The sequence below is a fragment of the Castanea sativa genome, chromosome 9 (assembly GCF_040712315.1).
Source record: "Castanea sativa cultivar Marrone di Chiusa Pesio chromosome 9, ASM4071231v1".
In the NCBI taxonomy this organism is placed as follows: Eukaryota; Viridiplantae; Streptophyta; class Magnoliopsida; order Fagales; family Fagaceae; genus Castanea; species Castanea sativa.
The window spans coordinates 45,387,719-45,405,630 of NC_134021.1; the positions used below are offsets into that span (position 1 = coordinate 45,387,719).

At 33.7% G+C, this 17,912-nt stretch overlaps 1 protein-coding gene across 1 annotated transcript; it reads left to right on the forward strand.

Annotated features, from left to right (window-relative positions):
• Positions 1 to 369: 369 nt before the first annotated feature.
• Positions 370 to 6,861, forward strand: LOC142610258 (LEAF RUST 10 DISEASE-RESISTANCE LOCUS RECEPTOR-LIKE PROTEIN KINASE-like 2.3). Its single transcript, XM_075782026.1, has 6 exons — positions 370 to 1,330; positions 1,587 to 1,628; positions 1,925 to 1,957; positions 2,262 to 2,321; positions 5,308 to 5,334; positions 5,613 to 6,861. The coding sequence occupies exons 1-6, from the start codon at positions 538 to 540 to the stop codon at positions 6,728 to 6,730; spliced, it is 2,073 nt and encodes a 690-aa protein (XP_075638141.1). The 5' UTR covers positions 370 to 537; the 3' UTR covers positions 6,731 to 6,861.
• Positions 6,862 to 17,912: the final 11,051 nt, after the last annotated feature.

Sequence of the window (17,912 nt, forward strand, 5' to 3'; positions counted from 1 at the left end):
TTCACATAACGTAGATTTTTCCAAGTTGTTATGAGACCGGCTCTTCCATCCTAATAATACATTCAATCTTTAACGCCCTTTGTGTTTCCATTTTCGTCTTGCATGTTTCAAGAATTAATTGATTAAAGCTATTGGTTACTCAGTTGTAGGATTGATTGAAATTCGAGCAACCTGCTGCAAAATAAAAATAAATAAAAGAAAATTTGGTTTGAGTAACTGTCAAATTATTGATGAAGGTGACGTAAGTGCTGACGGCAAATATTTTGGTTGTAATATTGATGTTATTCATTAACCACTACCCAAGCAAAACGTGGCAACTCAATAAATTCTCCCACCTACTACCTTGACCTCTTATCTTTTTTTTTTTTTTTTTTTTTTGCCGCTGAAGCAGTGAAGCCATAATTCATTATTCAATTCTTATCTTTCTTTATCTTTCCGCAGAAAATTCTACATTTTTCTTTTTCAATTCACACAGAAGTTTTTGTTATATTTGTCTATGCTAGTTTGTACTAGCAGAAAAACTCCTCTCTACGATCAATGGCAAGAGGATTAACGTTGAGTGCAGGACTCACGGTCTTTATTGCTCTTGTTCTAGTCCATGAAACTTATTGTGCTGCTACTGCAAATGTTACTGATCAATGTACCCCTTCTGTCTGTGGCAATATCAACATAAGCTATCCGTTTCGATTGATGACTGATCCTAAAAACTGCGGTGACTCAAGGTATGAACTGTGGTGTGAGAAGAATGATACGGCCGTGCTATCCATATTTGGAGGAAAATACTACGTAAAGGAAATCAATTACAGTGCGTACACATTCCGGATTGTGGACTCGGGTATACAGAATGAAAATTACTTCTCCTCCCCAAGGTATTCTTTATATCGATTAAATCGATATTATTATCCACAGAGCGATCTGTCGCTTTGGCTGCCTGATGGCAACACCTACCTAAATCGGATTATGATTTTCATGAGCTGTGAAAAACCAGTGAATACTCCACTCTATTTGAATACTTCTACTTGCATTTACAATGGAGAGTATTCTTCCAACTCTTCAATTTCTCATTCCAAGAGGTATAAATATGTTAAAATTAGAGAAGAAATGTCGCTGAAAGATGTGAAGGACTCGTGCAAAGTAGAGCAGATGGTTATGACATCGTGGCCGCCACAAAATGATAATCCAAATATTTCCTGTACAGAAGTCCACAATCAATTGGCATATGGTTTTCGGCTTTCATTCCACCAATTGATTTGTGAAAGAAATTGCGGAAGACAGCGCTCTTGCACAATCGATGAATTGAATCGTGTTCAATGTGACGGCAAGAGTACAGGTGGGTAAAAAAAGCGAGGAAGGGCATAACACTACTTTCCATTCTCTAATTAAATATGTTGACCATTATATATATATTCATCTCCTCTTACATATTTCTTTCTTTTCTACCCGAGTTTTGTTGCATTTCTGATCCTGTCACTAACAATTCATGTATTAGTTCATTATATTGAACTTCTTGGTGATGTTATTGAAATTTACTAGATTTAATTGTAAGGCAAATGCTCATGTTATTCTTTTCTTTGTCAAAAATGCAGGATTGGGCCTATTGGTTGAAAGAATATATGGTCACTTGATGGGTGAGGTTTCTATCTCAAAAAGGTTGTTTGAAGGATAATATAGAATCGAGTATGAAATAGAATTGCCTGAGTAATTGTACCTGATGATGACACACCATGTATTTGGGCAATAATTGGATGATATCACAATCTTTTAAGCTTGAGAAAATGAAAGTAAAAATGATCGAATTTTTTAAAGATACCCCATCAATGTAAAAGACATGCTAGAAAATATTTATTGGAGTTTCAGCATAATGACTAAATTAATTTTAAGGTTCCAAATGCTGATGTTATTCTTTTCTTTGTCAAAAATGCAGGATGGGTATTGCGACTATATTCTGTTTTCAAAGGTGAGGTTTTTTTCTCAATATAGTCGTTTACAAGATGCTAAGTAATATAGAATGGAAAATTAAATAGAAATGCATGAGTAAATTGTGCCTGATCTGATAATGAGACAAGTAAAGGAATAACCATGTACGCGGAAAATTGGTTGATGGAATTTCCTAAGAAGATAGCTTTTTGGTGCATTATCCATCCATTCCAACGTAATAGACATGCTAAGAAATATTTGTTGTATTTTTTGTATAATGACAAAATTAATTGTAAAGCTCCATACGCCGATGCTATAATTATTCTCTTCTTTGTGAAATGCAGGGCAGAGACATGACTATGGAATTTATCGTCCCAATAATCCCTACCATAATCCCTACCAAGGTGAGTTTTCTTTCTCAAAAAAGTTGTTTGAAGGATAATGATAATACATAATGAAAAATGACATACAATTGTATTGAGTAATTGTGCCTGATGTGAAGATGACACTAGCAGAGTAATAACCATGTACTCGGGCAATCGATTGATATTTTAGGCTTAAGAAAATGAAAAGTAATAATTATTGAATTTGTTAAGAAATTAGGGTTGTTTGGTAGTTAGAGTATTCACATCGTTTCATGTATAATAGCATAATAGCATAATAGGTAAATTTTACACATCTAACTCCAGAATTCACTTGTATTAGTCCATGTAAACTTGTGCAAATTTAAATTATTATTATAGTAACCTTGTAAAGAAATAATATTTTAATGAAATGTAATGTAAAATAGGTAATTTGATGTGGGTGTTTTTAAAAAGTAATTGTGTAAAATAGAAAATATGGGTTCTTATGCTAAAATAGACAATTTTTTGCATGAATTGATATAAATACTCTTAGTTTTTAAAACAATTTTCTCGATTTAAAAACAAAATTAGAACTAATTTTTTTTTTTTTTAAAAAAAAACAAAACTAGTAGGTACTACTAAAAATTATTATATGGCAAGCTGTTTTTAGAACCCCAACCTAAAAATTTTATTCTAAAAACCTCTCTCTCTCTCTCTCTCTCTCTCTCTCTCTCTCTCTCTCTCTCTCGTTTGCGGTGGCGGTGGCGGTGGCAGTGGCTGTTTAGTTTTGGCGCCATGATTTTGTTGGCTATGAAACAAGCCTCTGATAAGTGGAGGAAAGTTTGGAGAGAACACAATCAAACTATATCAATATATTTTTATTGGATGTGAATTTTAAAAATCTAACTGTTGGATTACATATTCTTATTATACGCTCCATGTTTACAAAATTTTAAAAAGATTAAAAACTAATAGCTATATCATCAATCAAATTTTTAAATTTAAAATTTTTGTGATATAAAATTATACATAAAAATAAGTTTATTTGTCAAATAATAACTAACACTCAATTTGAACTAAATTTGACGTGTAAGTTAAGAACATAAAGAATATAATCTAATGATTAGATTTTGAAAAATTCATATTCAATAAAAAGCAATGTGGTTGATACAGTACCGATACCGATATCAAAACATCAACGTTTCGTACCGGTTTAAATATTGGCCGTACCGGCCATACTGGACAATTTCGGGCAATACTGGCCGATACATTAAAAAAAAAAAAATTTAGTTTTGTAATTTTTGTAAGGACGAAATGGTAACTTACTTACATGAACTTATTAGTATTATTTGTTTTCTTAGTATGCAATGAATAATTAAGTTTTCTATTTTTTATATTATGTTTTTTTTTTCTTTTAATTGATGTTAAAATCTAAAATCATAAATAATTTGTTTTGAATTGAAGTAATATTTTATGGTAAACTTTTATATTTAAAATATATATATGTGTGTGTGTACACACACACACACATATATTTATTAATATAAAAAATAACGGTACACCAATATTGACCGGTATCAAAATATATCATTCAACTGGTTTAACCAATACAACGTCTAATACAAGATTGACTCCCTTGATAAAAAGATATATGAAAAGTTTAAAAGATAAATCACTAAGGAGTGGGACTCGTGAATATTGAGTATAGGATTAGAACTACAAAGTTTGGACTGGTCTAGGTTTGATGGGCACGTCTTAGATTGTTGTGGGTCTGCTTTGTGGGTTGACATTGTTTGGTCTTGGGTCCATGGTTGCCGCTGTAGTTTGTGGGCATGAGTTAGAGGTTGTGATGCTTTAGTAGGTAAAAAACGAAAAAACTCAGATTAAAAATACCTCGCCAGACAAGTTTTCAAGGTAAAAAAATAAAATAATAATAATAATAATGATTTCTAAGAACTACTTCTCAAAACAAGTTTTTTTTTTTTTTGGGGGGGGGGGGGGGTTGAAAACACAAAACAACTACGATACAATAGAAAACCATTCTCTTGATTACCTTTTTTTTTATTTTTTTTATTTTATATAAGAGGGTTAGTATTCAAAGAACAATGCATGTCTTGAACATTTATTCTATTGTAACCTAATTCAAATGTCGTTGGCTTGACTCAGTGGACAAATTCTTCGCCCCTAGCTGTAGATTAACTAAAGCACATTGAAGGCGTTTAATTGTTTTAAATTAGGAATAAAAAAAGAAAATAACATAGAGAAACAAAGTGAAAGCAAGAAAGAGGGGGAATTAATGTAGTTCATCTTGATGGCATACGTCCACAACAGAAAGTTCTTGATGACTACAACTTTACTAGTAAACTCGTGTTACGCAAACCTATTAACAAGTATTTCTAGTAGGCTAAACCCTACTAATCATACATTAGACCAAGGCTACAACACATACAACTCAGGTAGAATTATGATTCTTTGCTTGCACACTAAGTAGGATTGGGTCTAGATATCTTTAGTATCTCTCTTAGTGCGGTAGTCACTCTATAAGTATAAATATTTGTGGGGTGTGGGGGGCAAGAGTCGGAGTTCAAGTCTTCAGGATTCACACACATATATACTTAGATTAAGCTAGAGTAGAAATTCTCTCTTGTATAAAAAAAAAATGTTGAATCTTTTTGGTATTATTTAATAATTTCAACAATAGGAAGGGAAGATTTGAACCCCGGTTTTCCTAGTAATTGAGAGAAAGTTATACCATTGAGTTCTAATGCTCTTGGCTATTCAAGTAGAATAATTTCTTTACTTGCACTCAAGGTAAAATTAGAATTAGGCCTTGAGTATGATTGGATTTTGACATATATATAAAGCCAACCAGTTTCTACGGTTGTTTATAATTCTTGTTAAGCATGGGTCAATGAGAGTATTTTATTTTTTATTTTTAGATAAGCCTTAATCCTTAGAGATTTCAAGTTATTCCGGTCACTCATTTCACTGATTAGTAGTTCATCTTTTGTTAGCAAAAAGTAATTACAACTTTTTTTTGTTGCAGATTGGTATTTCTTATTAATGTACTTCGGTAAGAACCTGAATCTCTCCTTTGATCTTCTTCAACTTTTTTAGCAGATCATTCCTTAAGATTGTGCTTGAAAACAGTTTACCATGCAAACAATTAAGACATAAATATTGGTGACATTTAAAAGGAAAGAACAAATTTTCTGCTTAATTACTTTACTAGAATTAGGAAGGCACTTAGTTGTAAGTTTAATTATTTTCAACTAAAAATTGAAAAAGCTGACACTAGTGCAACAACAAAAATTTTTTCTCATAGTTATTTCGGTGATGTGTCCTGTACAGTATTCATACATGCAGCAAAAATGTCCTTGGGAGCTCCATTTGTGGTTGCTTTTTTGATATATAAGTGGCGTAGGAGGCATTTGTCAATGTATGACGCTGTTGAAGAATTTCTACAAAGTCAAAATAACCTCATGCCAATTAGGTACTCTTACTCACAAATTAAGAAGATGACCAAAGGTTTCAAGGACAAATTGGGTGAAGGTGGGTATGGCTCTGTATTTAAAGGAAAGCTCCAAAGTGGCCATCTTGTAGCTATAAAGATGTTGGGTGAGTCCAAAGCCAATGGTCAAGACTTTATCAGCGAAGTTGCAACAATTGGAAGGATTCACCATTCTAATGTAGTGCAACTCATTGGCTTTTGTGCAGAGGGACCAAGGCGTGCCCTTATCTACGAATTCATGCCTAATAGTTCTCTTGACAAATACATTTTTCTTAGAGAAGGAGGAATCCCCTTAAGTATTGAGAAAACATATGAGATTTCTCTTGGAGTGGCTCGTGGGATTGAATATCTACATAGAGGATGTGACATGCAAATTCTACATTTTGATATCAAGCCTCATAACATTCTTCTTGATGAAAAATTTACCCCAAAAGTTTCTGATTTCGGTCTTGCAAAACTTTATCCTACAGATGATAGCATAGTGTCTTTGACTGCTGCAAGAGGAACACTAGGATATATTGCTCCAGAGTTGTTCTATAAAAACATTGGAGGCGTCTCGTATAAAGCTGATGTTTATAGTTTCGGCATGTTATTGTTGGAAATGGCAAGCAAAAGAAAGAACTTTAATACATTTGTAGACCATTCAAGCCAAATTTACTTCCCAACTTGGGTCTATGACCAAGTTAGCAAGGGAAATGAGATAGTAATGGAAGATGCCATGGCGGAAGAGAAGAAAACAGTTAAGAAGATGATCATGATTGCCTTATGGTGCATACAAATGAAGCCTAGTGATCGTCCTTCAATGAACAAAGTAGTAGAAATGCTTGAAGGAGAAGTTGAATGCTTACAAATGCCTTCCAAGCCTTTCCTATCATCACTAGGAGATGTAGGAGACAACTTAAATCCAACTTCCTCATCAATTCAATCAGGTGAATCAAGTCAATCAACTCAAGTTTAATTGCAGACTGCTGATATGTCAAGTAGACTAATTTACTTGGCAAAGTATTATGTATTTTAGGTGTTGGTTAATTTTATAATAAATTTGGTTGTAATCTCTACTAAAGTTTACTTGTAATGAAAAGGTTTCAATATAATTGATTTCAATATAAAAATAGAATCAAAATAGAAAATTATGTAAAAACTAGCTGACTTTAAAAAGGCCAACCCTCAAAGTGTAAACGGTCAAAATCAGGTCCTGGACAATGGTCAGTAGTCCTAACTCTTGACTGGTTTAATTAGTGCTATGGAATATGGATCCATTTGACCCAATTTACGGTTCATGTCATTGGTTGGATCGAGTCCGATAACCCAATTCAAGTTTAACTATTGAGATGAGTTCAAGTTACATTTGGTGCAACTCCATAAGAGTTACGTCTTTTTTAAGCCATAAATATCTAAGAGATCTAATGGTTAAAAAAACATCATTAAATGTTAATACTTTCCACCTTATAACCTAATTAATACTAGCATTTTTTTTTCTCTTTCCTTATTTATTGTGTTCCCTTCATTTTCAATAACCTGCCAAACATACTGCGGGGAGTAAAAAGATCCTGATGGGAACGTGGGCCTTTTGGGCCGTGTTAAGGAAGGCCGACCTGACCCTGGGTTTAGGAGTTGTTAGTACTATGGGTCGGCCCATACGCCGAGGATCCGAGGATCCAGCCGAGGGTGAACTTACCCTCGGATGAGCACCGAAGAACTCGGGATTTCATAGTAAAGGTTAGGGGATGACACAGTTAAGGCCAATGGTTAAAAGGGGTGAACCCTAGAACGCCCCAGAAGCACCGGTGTTGAAGAAATGTCAAAGATAAAGGCTGCTACCTCCACATTAAAGACCCTGCACCTACCACCCTGGCCGCATTTATGGGGAAGTGACACCTGAACAGTGGAAGAGAAACTTCTGGTTACTATTCAAAGGCACTGAGAAAAGAAATATCTAGTCTAAGGGGGAGGTGAGGCAACACGTGTACAAAGCATTCAAAAGAGTAATATATAAGGAGCAATTTAAGACAGAAAGGGGGGACGGACTTTTTTGTAACCTAAAAAGAAAAGAAACAAAGAAAGATATAATATAAGAACAGCCCTTGGCTTACGTCCGAGGAGGCCAATTTGCAATATTCCTTTTTGTTTTCCAAGTATTTACAATCCTTAGTTTGTTATTTAATTCCCATACACTTCTAACCTGGGTTTCAAGCCCACACTCTACAAATTCATATTGTTTAAGGCTCATTGGGCCTGAGCCCATAACTGTTCTTGGGATCAGGTACAGTGTGCGCTTACACATACTAATCTACTAATTAAGGAGCACCTCACCATAGCCAAATCTCCCCTTTTGCATAGAAGCAATATAGCAATTAAATATTATGTTAATTGAATAATTTCTATATCACCTAAACATAGGTCATATATCTCCAGCACCTCCCAAGTTTTTTTTTTTTTTTTGATAACAAGCACCTCCAAGTTAAAGCTCCTTGAGAGCTAGTCAAAATGCCGTTACAAGATATTGCAAATCAATAGTCAATATAGCAATTTGCTCCTATTCCAAATGGGTATGAAATGCTTTTTTTCCTATAATATGTTTGACACAAAGTCTTTGCTAAACTTGCTGGTTGTACAAATGTAGTAATTGGGTAATTTATCCAATAATTGGGAGGCTACATAGGATGCGCACTATAAAACTTAACAAATGCATCATTTGAGAATTCTGCAAAATAATATTTCTTTATTAGTAATTATTTAAATTGCATTATTTAGAATTTTTTTGGGAATGAATTAAATCCTAAAATTGTTTTTTACAAATAGGATTTTAAATATTTAATTTACGTTTTCAAAACAAGATTTCTATTAATGTCTAAAGGCTAAAGGCTAGTTCAGAAGTTGCCACAGCAGCAAAGAGCTCCGACAAAACGTCTATTCCTTCTATTGGGATCTAGTAAGTTTTTTTTTTTTTTTTGAGAGGCGGATCTAGTAAGTTAGTATATATTGTAACAATCTTTATAGTGGACTTGGTGAGTTAGGCTTGACCTTGGAGTGTTTTTCTCTACTAGGTTTTTCAATTCATTGATAAATCTCGTCTTAGTGTGCGTGTATATTTATTCTTTATTACTTTATATGTTTTTATATTTGTTGTGCTTGAATATTGACTAATTAATTACCTGGTCGAATTATTTATTTAATTATTATAATTGATAGTAAGCCATATAGGGGTCTAAACAATAATTTTTCAATTGGTATAACAGCATAGGTTCACTATTATAGGATTAATTTCCTTATATGGTCCTTAACCCCGTTTGTCATGAATATAGTTAAAAGTCATTATACTCATGATTGTGATAATGTACATAGTTCTTCTTCTTCTTTTTTCTTCTTTTTTTTCTTTTTTTTGATACTAGTGATAATGTAGTTCAAAACAATTTGATAGAAGATCTTATAATTGTTGGTAACCAAGGTCTTTAGGGAATCAACAAAATCCAAGAAACGCTCTACAAAATCCATAGCAAAATTGAGCAAGAGTGAACTTGAAAAAGAATCTTTAATCCATAAAGCTCAAAGAATCGAATTACTTGGTTGAAAAATATAGAAAAAGTGATGAATATTACTTGGATAAATTAAAGGAGTTTGAATGTAAGAAGACTTAGATGCCAAACTTGAAGAAACCAACATGTTGCTAGATGAAGTTGAGAGTGAGAATTTCTTCCATTGGGTTAAGGTCAAGAGCTTGGAAGACGAAAAAGTTGAATGTAATGCTAAATTGAAAACGGTATGTAGTGCCAAGATTGATGTCAAATTTGGGGTCTAAATATTCAGCGTGTGTTTGGATTGGGAGGCTGCATCCAGCGTCCTGCGTCCAGCGTCCAGCCTTCAGTTTTTTTTTTTTTTTTTTCTTTTCCTTCCCAGCCGCAGTTGTTGACCAAGTCTTCCATGAACAGTGCATTCGTGCACTGTTCACGGACCCACAAAATTTACTTTTCAGCCACTTTTTCATTAAAAATTGGTCTCGCGGTACTATTCACACATTTTAAAATTATTTTGCTACAGCGTTTTCAGTTTTCAGTTTTCAGCAATAAGTTCTATCCAAACGGACCCTCAATTGGAATTAGAGCATAGGTTCATTGTTGCAAGTTAATATGGAGGCATCTCCTCTATAACGCGATTTTTCAATTGGTATCAAAACATAAGTTCACTACAGTCGGATTAATATGGAGACATCTCCTCTAAACAAAGATTTTGGTACAACAAGTTTCATTATTATTTCTCCTTAGATTCCATTACTTAAATACTTCTATATTATTTTTTTGTTTCTTTATGATTTACGAATTTTATTTTATTTTACTCTTTTAAGAATTCCCAAACGCAGTGTTAATGGATTATTGTGAATTTATGATGCAAGTGTATCTTTGTGGAATTTAGCTACTAAACAGAGACACCTCTTGTGTCCTGTTTTTCTGTGCATAACACGTAAGCTAAATCTAACTGATCACTTCCATAAAGAGTTGCCATATAATTTTATAGACTATCATAGAGGCTTCCATGAAAATTCCATGGACCACAACTGTGTTTTGTTTAGGTTGGTGACAGTGGGTCATCATGCTGAACAGTACCCTCCAATATGGAAACATGAATCTCCATTACATGATTACATTAAAAAATACGAATAGAATCTCAAATGTGAAAGAAACAAAAAAAAAAATGACACAACTCGCAAAAGTCTATTCAAATTTGTAATTGTATGGAACCGCAGTTTCATGAAGCTTTTTTTTTTTTTTTTACTTTTACATCGCTGGTTTCAATCGAATATGAAGGTGCATGGAAAAATCATGCACAAGCACCCACATTATTATACAAATATCGGTGACACTTTTTAGCGTAAGTTTAGTGGAATAGCACAGTACTGATTATTTTTCATGAAGCTATTTTTTTTGACTCGTACATAGCTGGGTTCAATTGAATATGAAGGTGCATGGAAAATCATGCACAGCACCCACATTATCATACAAATATCGGTAAGACTTTTTAGCGTAATTTTAGTGGAATAACACAGTACTGATTGTTTTTCATAAGCTATTTTTTTGACTCGTACATAGCTGGGTTCAATTGAATATGAAGGTGCATGGAAAATCATGCACAGCACCCACATTATCATACAAATATCGGTGAGACTTTTTAGCGTAATTTTAGTGGAATAGTACAGTATTGATTGTTTTTTATGAAGCTATTTTTTTTTACTCGTACATAGCTGGGTTCAATTGAATATAAAGGTGCATGGAAAATCATGCACAACACCCACATTATCTACAAATATCAGTGAGACTTTTTAGCGTAATTTTAGTGGAATAGCACAGTACTGATTGTTTTACCCAACAAATATCATTCTCCCCCTAATTGGACTGTGGTCCTTTCTAATCAATCAGTGTTTTGTGTGTGCACTTAATTAATTATTGGATACATGATTGCTTATAAGATAGATTTTTTTTTTTTTTCCTTTTTATCATTGCCGTCAATAAGGACCATATAATCTTCTTCTTCAGTCAACTAGCAGGTGAAACTTCTCATCGTCTTCGCAGTTGGACGAAATAATAAGGCCAGTTTACCGAGATCGTTTGTCCTACTTTAAGTTGCGTGTTTTAGTTATCTACCATTTTGTTTTGGTTATTAGTGCGAAAATGAGATGCCAGATAAATTGTATACCTTGTTTTTGAAGTCTTGGTCAACTGGAACATAAATCTTGTTTCCCATATACTTTTATCTTTTCTGAAATCCAAATATTGCAATTGGACACTGTGCTTGATTTAGCCGCTACAAGTAACATGGGTAGAGTGAGAATCTTAATATGAACCTTTTTTTTTTTTTTTGAGAAGATAATATGAACCATTTAAACACAAAATATGCACCAATCTTTATAATTATATATAAGAGTTGAAACATAATATTTATTGTTGATACATTTTTGTATATTAGTGGTCATGTCATCATTTTCTTTTCATATATATATTTTTTAAATATTATGTTAATAAGTGTCTTTAGAGCAATTGTTATTAAATCATTTTAGGAAAATATTCTTACCACTTATGAAAAATTGAAAAAGTTGTCAAAATATTATTTTCTTTTTTTCTTTATCCATAAAAACTTTCCTAAAATGCTTCACTAACAAAGACTCTTAGGAAGTATGTTCTAGTTAACTCAACTAGCAAAGTTTCTAATGGTTGAATAAGAGATTTATGGTTCAATCTTCACCTACACAGTATACATGGAATACAAACAACAAAGAAAGAAACACCATTTATTTATTTTTAATCTATACCAATGTAATTTTTTTTTTTTTTTTTTTGGAGGAACAAGACAGTTTTACTTTATTATTCAAAACTGGCTAAATCAGCCAAGAAAACAGAAGAAACTGGTAGTGGAATATCCTCCATCTACACAACAAAATTTGAGATATGCACAGCATATCGAGCAAAACTATGAACAACCTTATTACCTTCTTTCTTAGTGTGAGAGTAACGTAATTGTGTAAAAAGCATGGAACAGAGATGGACATCTTCAACAATCAAATCACCATTTAAAAGTTCATGTTCATTTTGTAGAGCGGATATTAGGACCTGGGCATCTCCCTCCAACACGACCTGACCAAATCCCAGCTCTAACGCCAATTGAAGACCTCTATGGGCAGCTAAAGCTTCTATTCCACTTGGACTAAACACCTAATCTAGCTGCTGGGATAAAGATGACAGCACCAAGGCTTCACTATTCCAAATAACTACACTAATGTAATTTGATGATGGATTTATCAAAATTCACATCCAATAAAAAGATATTAAATAGAGTTTTAATCATTGACTACAGTCAAGTTTGTAGCCATACTGTCTCTAATTAAACTCATGGTAAATTTAACATTAGTGTGAGAGAAATGAGCTTCACGTCTCTACACTTCACATGAATACTAAACCTTTATTGTAGGGTTAGAAGCACCCCATATTGAAATCACAGCTATTATTCTTAAATCTGGCATTTCTTGCCTTTATCCTCGCAGTATCCCATTACTGATGAAATGCTATACATCTTTGTACATGATAATATGAGAATTTGATTTTTGGATGTTTTTGACACACTAAGAGGTGTCAACCAATTAAATTATAAAGTTCTTGATAAACTTTCAAAATCAAGACGAATGTCCTTACATTGATAACTTGTTTTCAGTCATAGTGATACTGCAAAAATTCAAAGACCACATTAAAAATCACAACTTTTGTCACAACTGTTCATGTTGCAAACTGTAAGTGATGGAGAAAAAGGAACAAGCTCAAATAAAAATGACAGACAATTAATCATAGTCTATCACATAAAATAATTGTAATAAAAATTGTGATTTTTTATGTGATACTAGAATTACTCGTGATATGTCTTTGTTGTCCTGAAACTTTTTTTTGGTTTTCTTTCTACAAAAACAAGAAAACTCTTTTCTTTTCTTTTCTTTTTTTTACCTTTAATTACTTTCGTCAATTTTATTTTACAACTATTTTATTGATGATACTCTGATGTCTGATAGGTCATAAAAAATAGGTTATCTTTGTCTACAAACTGTGCTAGTTGTAACTTGTACTAGGTGAAAATTTTCACTCTCTCATAATGGTGAGAGGATTACGTACCTTTCACTGCAGGACACGCGATCCTTTTCTTGTATTAGTCCATAAAGCTTGTGTAGAGAGGGAAAATTCCTGACCTATCACAAGCTGACACATCATACTATGAAGTCCACAAAATACAACCAATTACAAAGCGCCACATACGGCTGCTAGGTTTTGCTATCACCATTTAGAAACCAATGGAAACTTGCCAAGTGTCATTGAAATAAGGTCATAAAACGCATCAGCATGGGTAAGCGATGACATAAGCAGTCCTGCACGTGTAAGCAGTCCTGCACGTGTAAGCGATGACACAAGCAATCCAGCATGTGTAAACGATGACATAAGCGAACCAATCGAGTTGTGACATGTGTCACCAACCAGACTCCACTATGTGTCACTCACCCACCCCCAAACTCCTATAAATAGAAGTCTTCCTAAGACATTTGAAGGGACACCAAGCCATCTAGATCACAAGCAACATCAAAGAAGATTCAGAATTACAAAAGCTCTGCCGGAATCAAGCCCCAAAGCCTCCAAGAACTTCAACTTCAAAACCGAAGAACATTCGAAGTAAAATCATCCAAGCTGTCAACCTAGATCTCAAAGTTCATTGGAATCACGCTCAAAAGCCTCCAGAAACCTCAACAAACCACAAATCAACAAAGCTCTATGGATTCAAGCCTTTAAAGCACCGAAGAACTTCCACTACAAACCTTCGAAAACAAAGAACGCCAAGAACATGAAGAACGTATCAAGAACGCGAAGAACACAAAGAACACATAATTTCTAACAAGCTCGTAGCCAGAGATTTATTGTAATTCCGTTTCAAATATTTTCGATCCATTCCTTAGCCAAATTGAAGGATATTTTATGTTCAAATCAAAATCACATTACCACAATTCCAATCAACTAATCTTTCAAGGAGATCGAATCAAAGGATCACCCTTTTGTAATCATAGAGAATTGTATCACACATTCATCAATACAAATTCGCATTTGTGAAACTATTTTACTTGTTTGATTTATTTTGAACTAAGAAATTTAGTTGTCTACAAATTCTGGCACGCCCTGTGGGACATCTCTGCCTCTCATCTCCTTCTCCTACAAAGAAAGAAATCTTCGTCATCTTACTACCAACTTCAATGGCCTCCTGCAAGAACATTCAAGCTTCAACAATAGCTACTTCAATTAGACTTGATACGGCTACCACCAACAATTGCATTGGTGCAATCAATCTTAGCCAACCTAAAGCTCACAATCAACTTCGAGCTCAATCAACCAAGGGAGCCAAGGTTCAAACAATCAACTCCTTAGACCCTCTTACAAGAAACAAGGTCATCAACAAGGACATCTCCACCTTGGAACACCTCAAGTATGGGGGCAAATCCCCTTCTTCCTTCACAAGAAGTTGGTTGCACATTTTCTCTCCCACCAAAGGGAACCCAAAAGATGAGATTTCACGTGCTCACTCCAATTCACTTCCTTCTCCATCATCTTGAGAAGTTGTTTCAGTCATGATGACTAACACCTCTACCATGGAAGAAAAGATGGTTGTAATGGAACAAAGGGTTGTCCTTCTCACAAAAGTACTTGAAGATAAGGACCTCGAAATTGCAACTTTAATGAACAAACTCGAAGTACAAGATCTTGGAGAATCAAGTCATGGTCATAAATTCACATCTACAAAGGATAATGAAGGGAGAGAAATTGAAAACACTTCCCAACAAGAACAATCTGCTTGGCTTCATTGTTAGTCCAACAATTACAGGATATGATAACGAATACCATACGAGCACAATATGGAGGTTCTTCTACAAATTCTCTCATATATTCAAAACCTTATACGAAGCGCATTGACAATATGAGAATGCCAAATGGGTATCAACCCCCCAAGTTCTTGCAATTTGATGGCAAGGGAAGCCCTAAGCAACACGTTGCTCACTTTGTTGAAACTTGTGAGAACGCAAGGACTTAAGGAGACCTCTTTGTAAAGCAGTTTGTTCGTTCACTAAAAGTGAATGTCTTTGATTGGTATACAGACTTAGAACCTGAGTCAATCAATCGTTGGGAACAGCTTGAAAGGGAGTTTCTTAACTAGTTCTACAGCACACACTGCACGGTAAGCATGATGGAGCTTACCAATACTAAGCAGTGGAAAGACGAACCCATTGTTTACTATATCAATCGGTGGCATTCTTTGAGTCTAGACTGTAAGGATAGACTTTCTAAAATATCTGTTATAGAAATGTGCATCCAAGGCATACACTGGGAACTTCTGTACATCTTGCAAGGGATAAAGCCCCGAACATTCGAAGAATTGGCAACTTGTGCGCACGACATGAAATTGAGTATCTCTAGCCACGGAAATAAAAAACCTCCCATACCTGAGGAAAGCAGAAAGGAAGTGAGGAGGAATGATAGGAATGCAAAAGGCAATCTCAAAGACCCACTTTTTTTTTTTTAGTAAACAGTAATACTTATTAAAACACATACGAAAAATATAACAAATAAAATATTGTAAGTACTTTTAATTAATATTTACAATTTTTTTTAACGAGAAAATCTAGTATTACAAAATATTTCACAACTTTTTTGTTACAATTATCATGTAGCAAAGTTTGAAGGGTCAAAACTCAGAACAACTCTGTTATTATTAGCCATCTTGTGCACTGTGCAGTAATGTCCACAGTGTACCAGACCTACAGCATCAAAAAAAAAAAAAAAAAAAGCATGCTCTCTCTGTTCATTGTACCATTACAAGGAAAAATACAAAGAAGTGGCTAGTGCCACATCACGGGCTCAAAGATCTAACGGTTGAAACTAATTCAAAAATCAAAAGTTTCCATCTTTCCCAAAGCAAGTCACGTGAAAGGGATTTGGAAACATAAATAATAAAAAAAATCAAAACAAGCACAAACACCAAACAGAGAGAAGGTGAGAAACTCAAAAACCATAGCAGTGGAGATGGAAAGAAGAAGGAGAAAAAGAAGAAAAAGAAGAAATAGAAGCAGAAGATGAAGATGAAGGCCATGACAAACTCTTCTCCCCCTCTTCCAAAACTGATCCGAGCAAAATTTCCCCCAAAACATCAATTTAGCAAACAAGATCTACTACTTTCGGCTTCTAGCGAACAAGATGACCCTCTCGATGATGAAAGATTGCTTTGCCCATGAGAACGATCTTCTCCTCCCACTTTAGCTGATAATGATCTGAAGTCCTATGGCAGTGTCAGAATTTAAATCTTGCTTTGCCCAAGAGAAGAGTTCTGAAGAGAGGGAGTTGCGTGATGTACTCTGAAGGGAGCAGAATTTAAAGCTTGTTTTTCTTTTCTTTTTTTCTTTTTTTTTTTTTGGTTCAGATTCAAAGGGGAAGTAGAGAACCATGAGAAGTAGTCTGATCACGATTCTTAGAACCGTGAGCTCCGACCGCAGTTCGCATGGGTCCCTTCTTTTTTCCCATAGAGTGGTTCTTGAGGCTAAAAGAATAGTAAAAATGAATGGTTCAAGGTTTTCCCGATCGGACCGTACGGTCCAGTCCGGGTTTCAAAACCTTGCTTATGGGTAGATTCACTTTAGATCATTTTTTGTCAAAATAATTAAGAGCTCTATTTATGTACCGGGTTTAATTAATTTATCCATTTAATATCATGGGCAGCATGAAATTTCAATTTTCGAATCTTCATATTTCGTGTTACAGGAAATGTTTTGGTTATTGGAATTTATTTTGGCTTGATTTTTTCCATATAACCCATTAGATCAAGTTGTCATGCGTGAATTCAATATAAGGAAAATGTTTTTCTCAAAACCAATTTTGATAGAAACCCTTCAAACTTCGCCTATATCTTTTTATTGTATGTATAATTTGAAATTTTAACTGTTTGGATTGCATATTTTTATTATATCATCCATACTTGCAAATTTTAAGAATATCAAAGATTAATAGCTATGTTATCAATCAAATGTTTAAATTTTAAGTTTTTGTGGTATAAAATAATGTATAAAAAATAAGTTTAGTGATCAAATAATAAATAACATTTGATTTGAACTAAATTTGACATGCGTGTTAAAAATATATAGAAAATGTAATAAAACAGTTGGATTTTCAAAACTCTCATCCACTGAAAAATATAGGGGGATTTTGAAATGTTGCTCTCCAAAAACCCTTGTCCTCAATATTATCAACTCTAGCTTGTAAAAAGTGCAAGAAAAAAATTATTAAAAAAAAAAAAAAAAAAAACTGGTGCAATCTACAGGATTTTCCTTTCAATAAATTTTATGATTCTATATCTTAAAGTAGTATTCAAAATTAACAAATTAAAAATTTTAAAAAAAAAAAACTTTAAATCACAAACAAAAAAGTTAAATGTATAGCATTGAAAAAAATAAGTGTCTTTAATTAACTTATTAAATATCTTTCATAAGGGTAAATGTCTTCACTAACTTATAAAAATTTAAATTCATAACTAAAAATATAATCTATTTCCAAGACAAAATAACATAGGGAGGAAATTTTTGT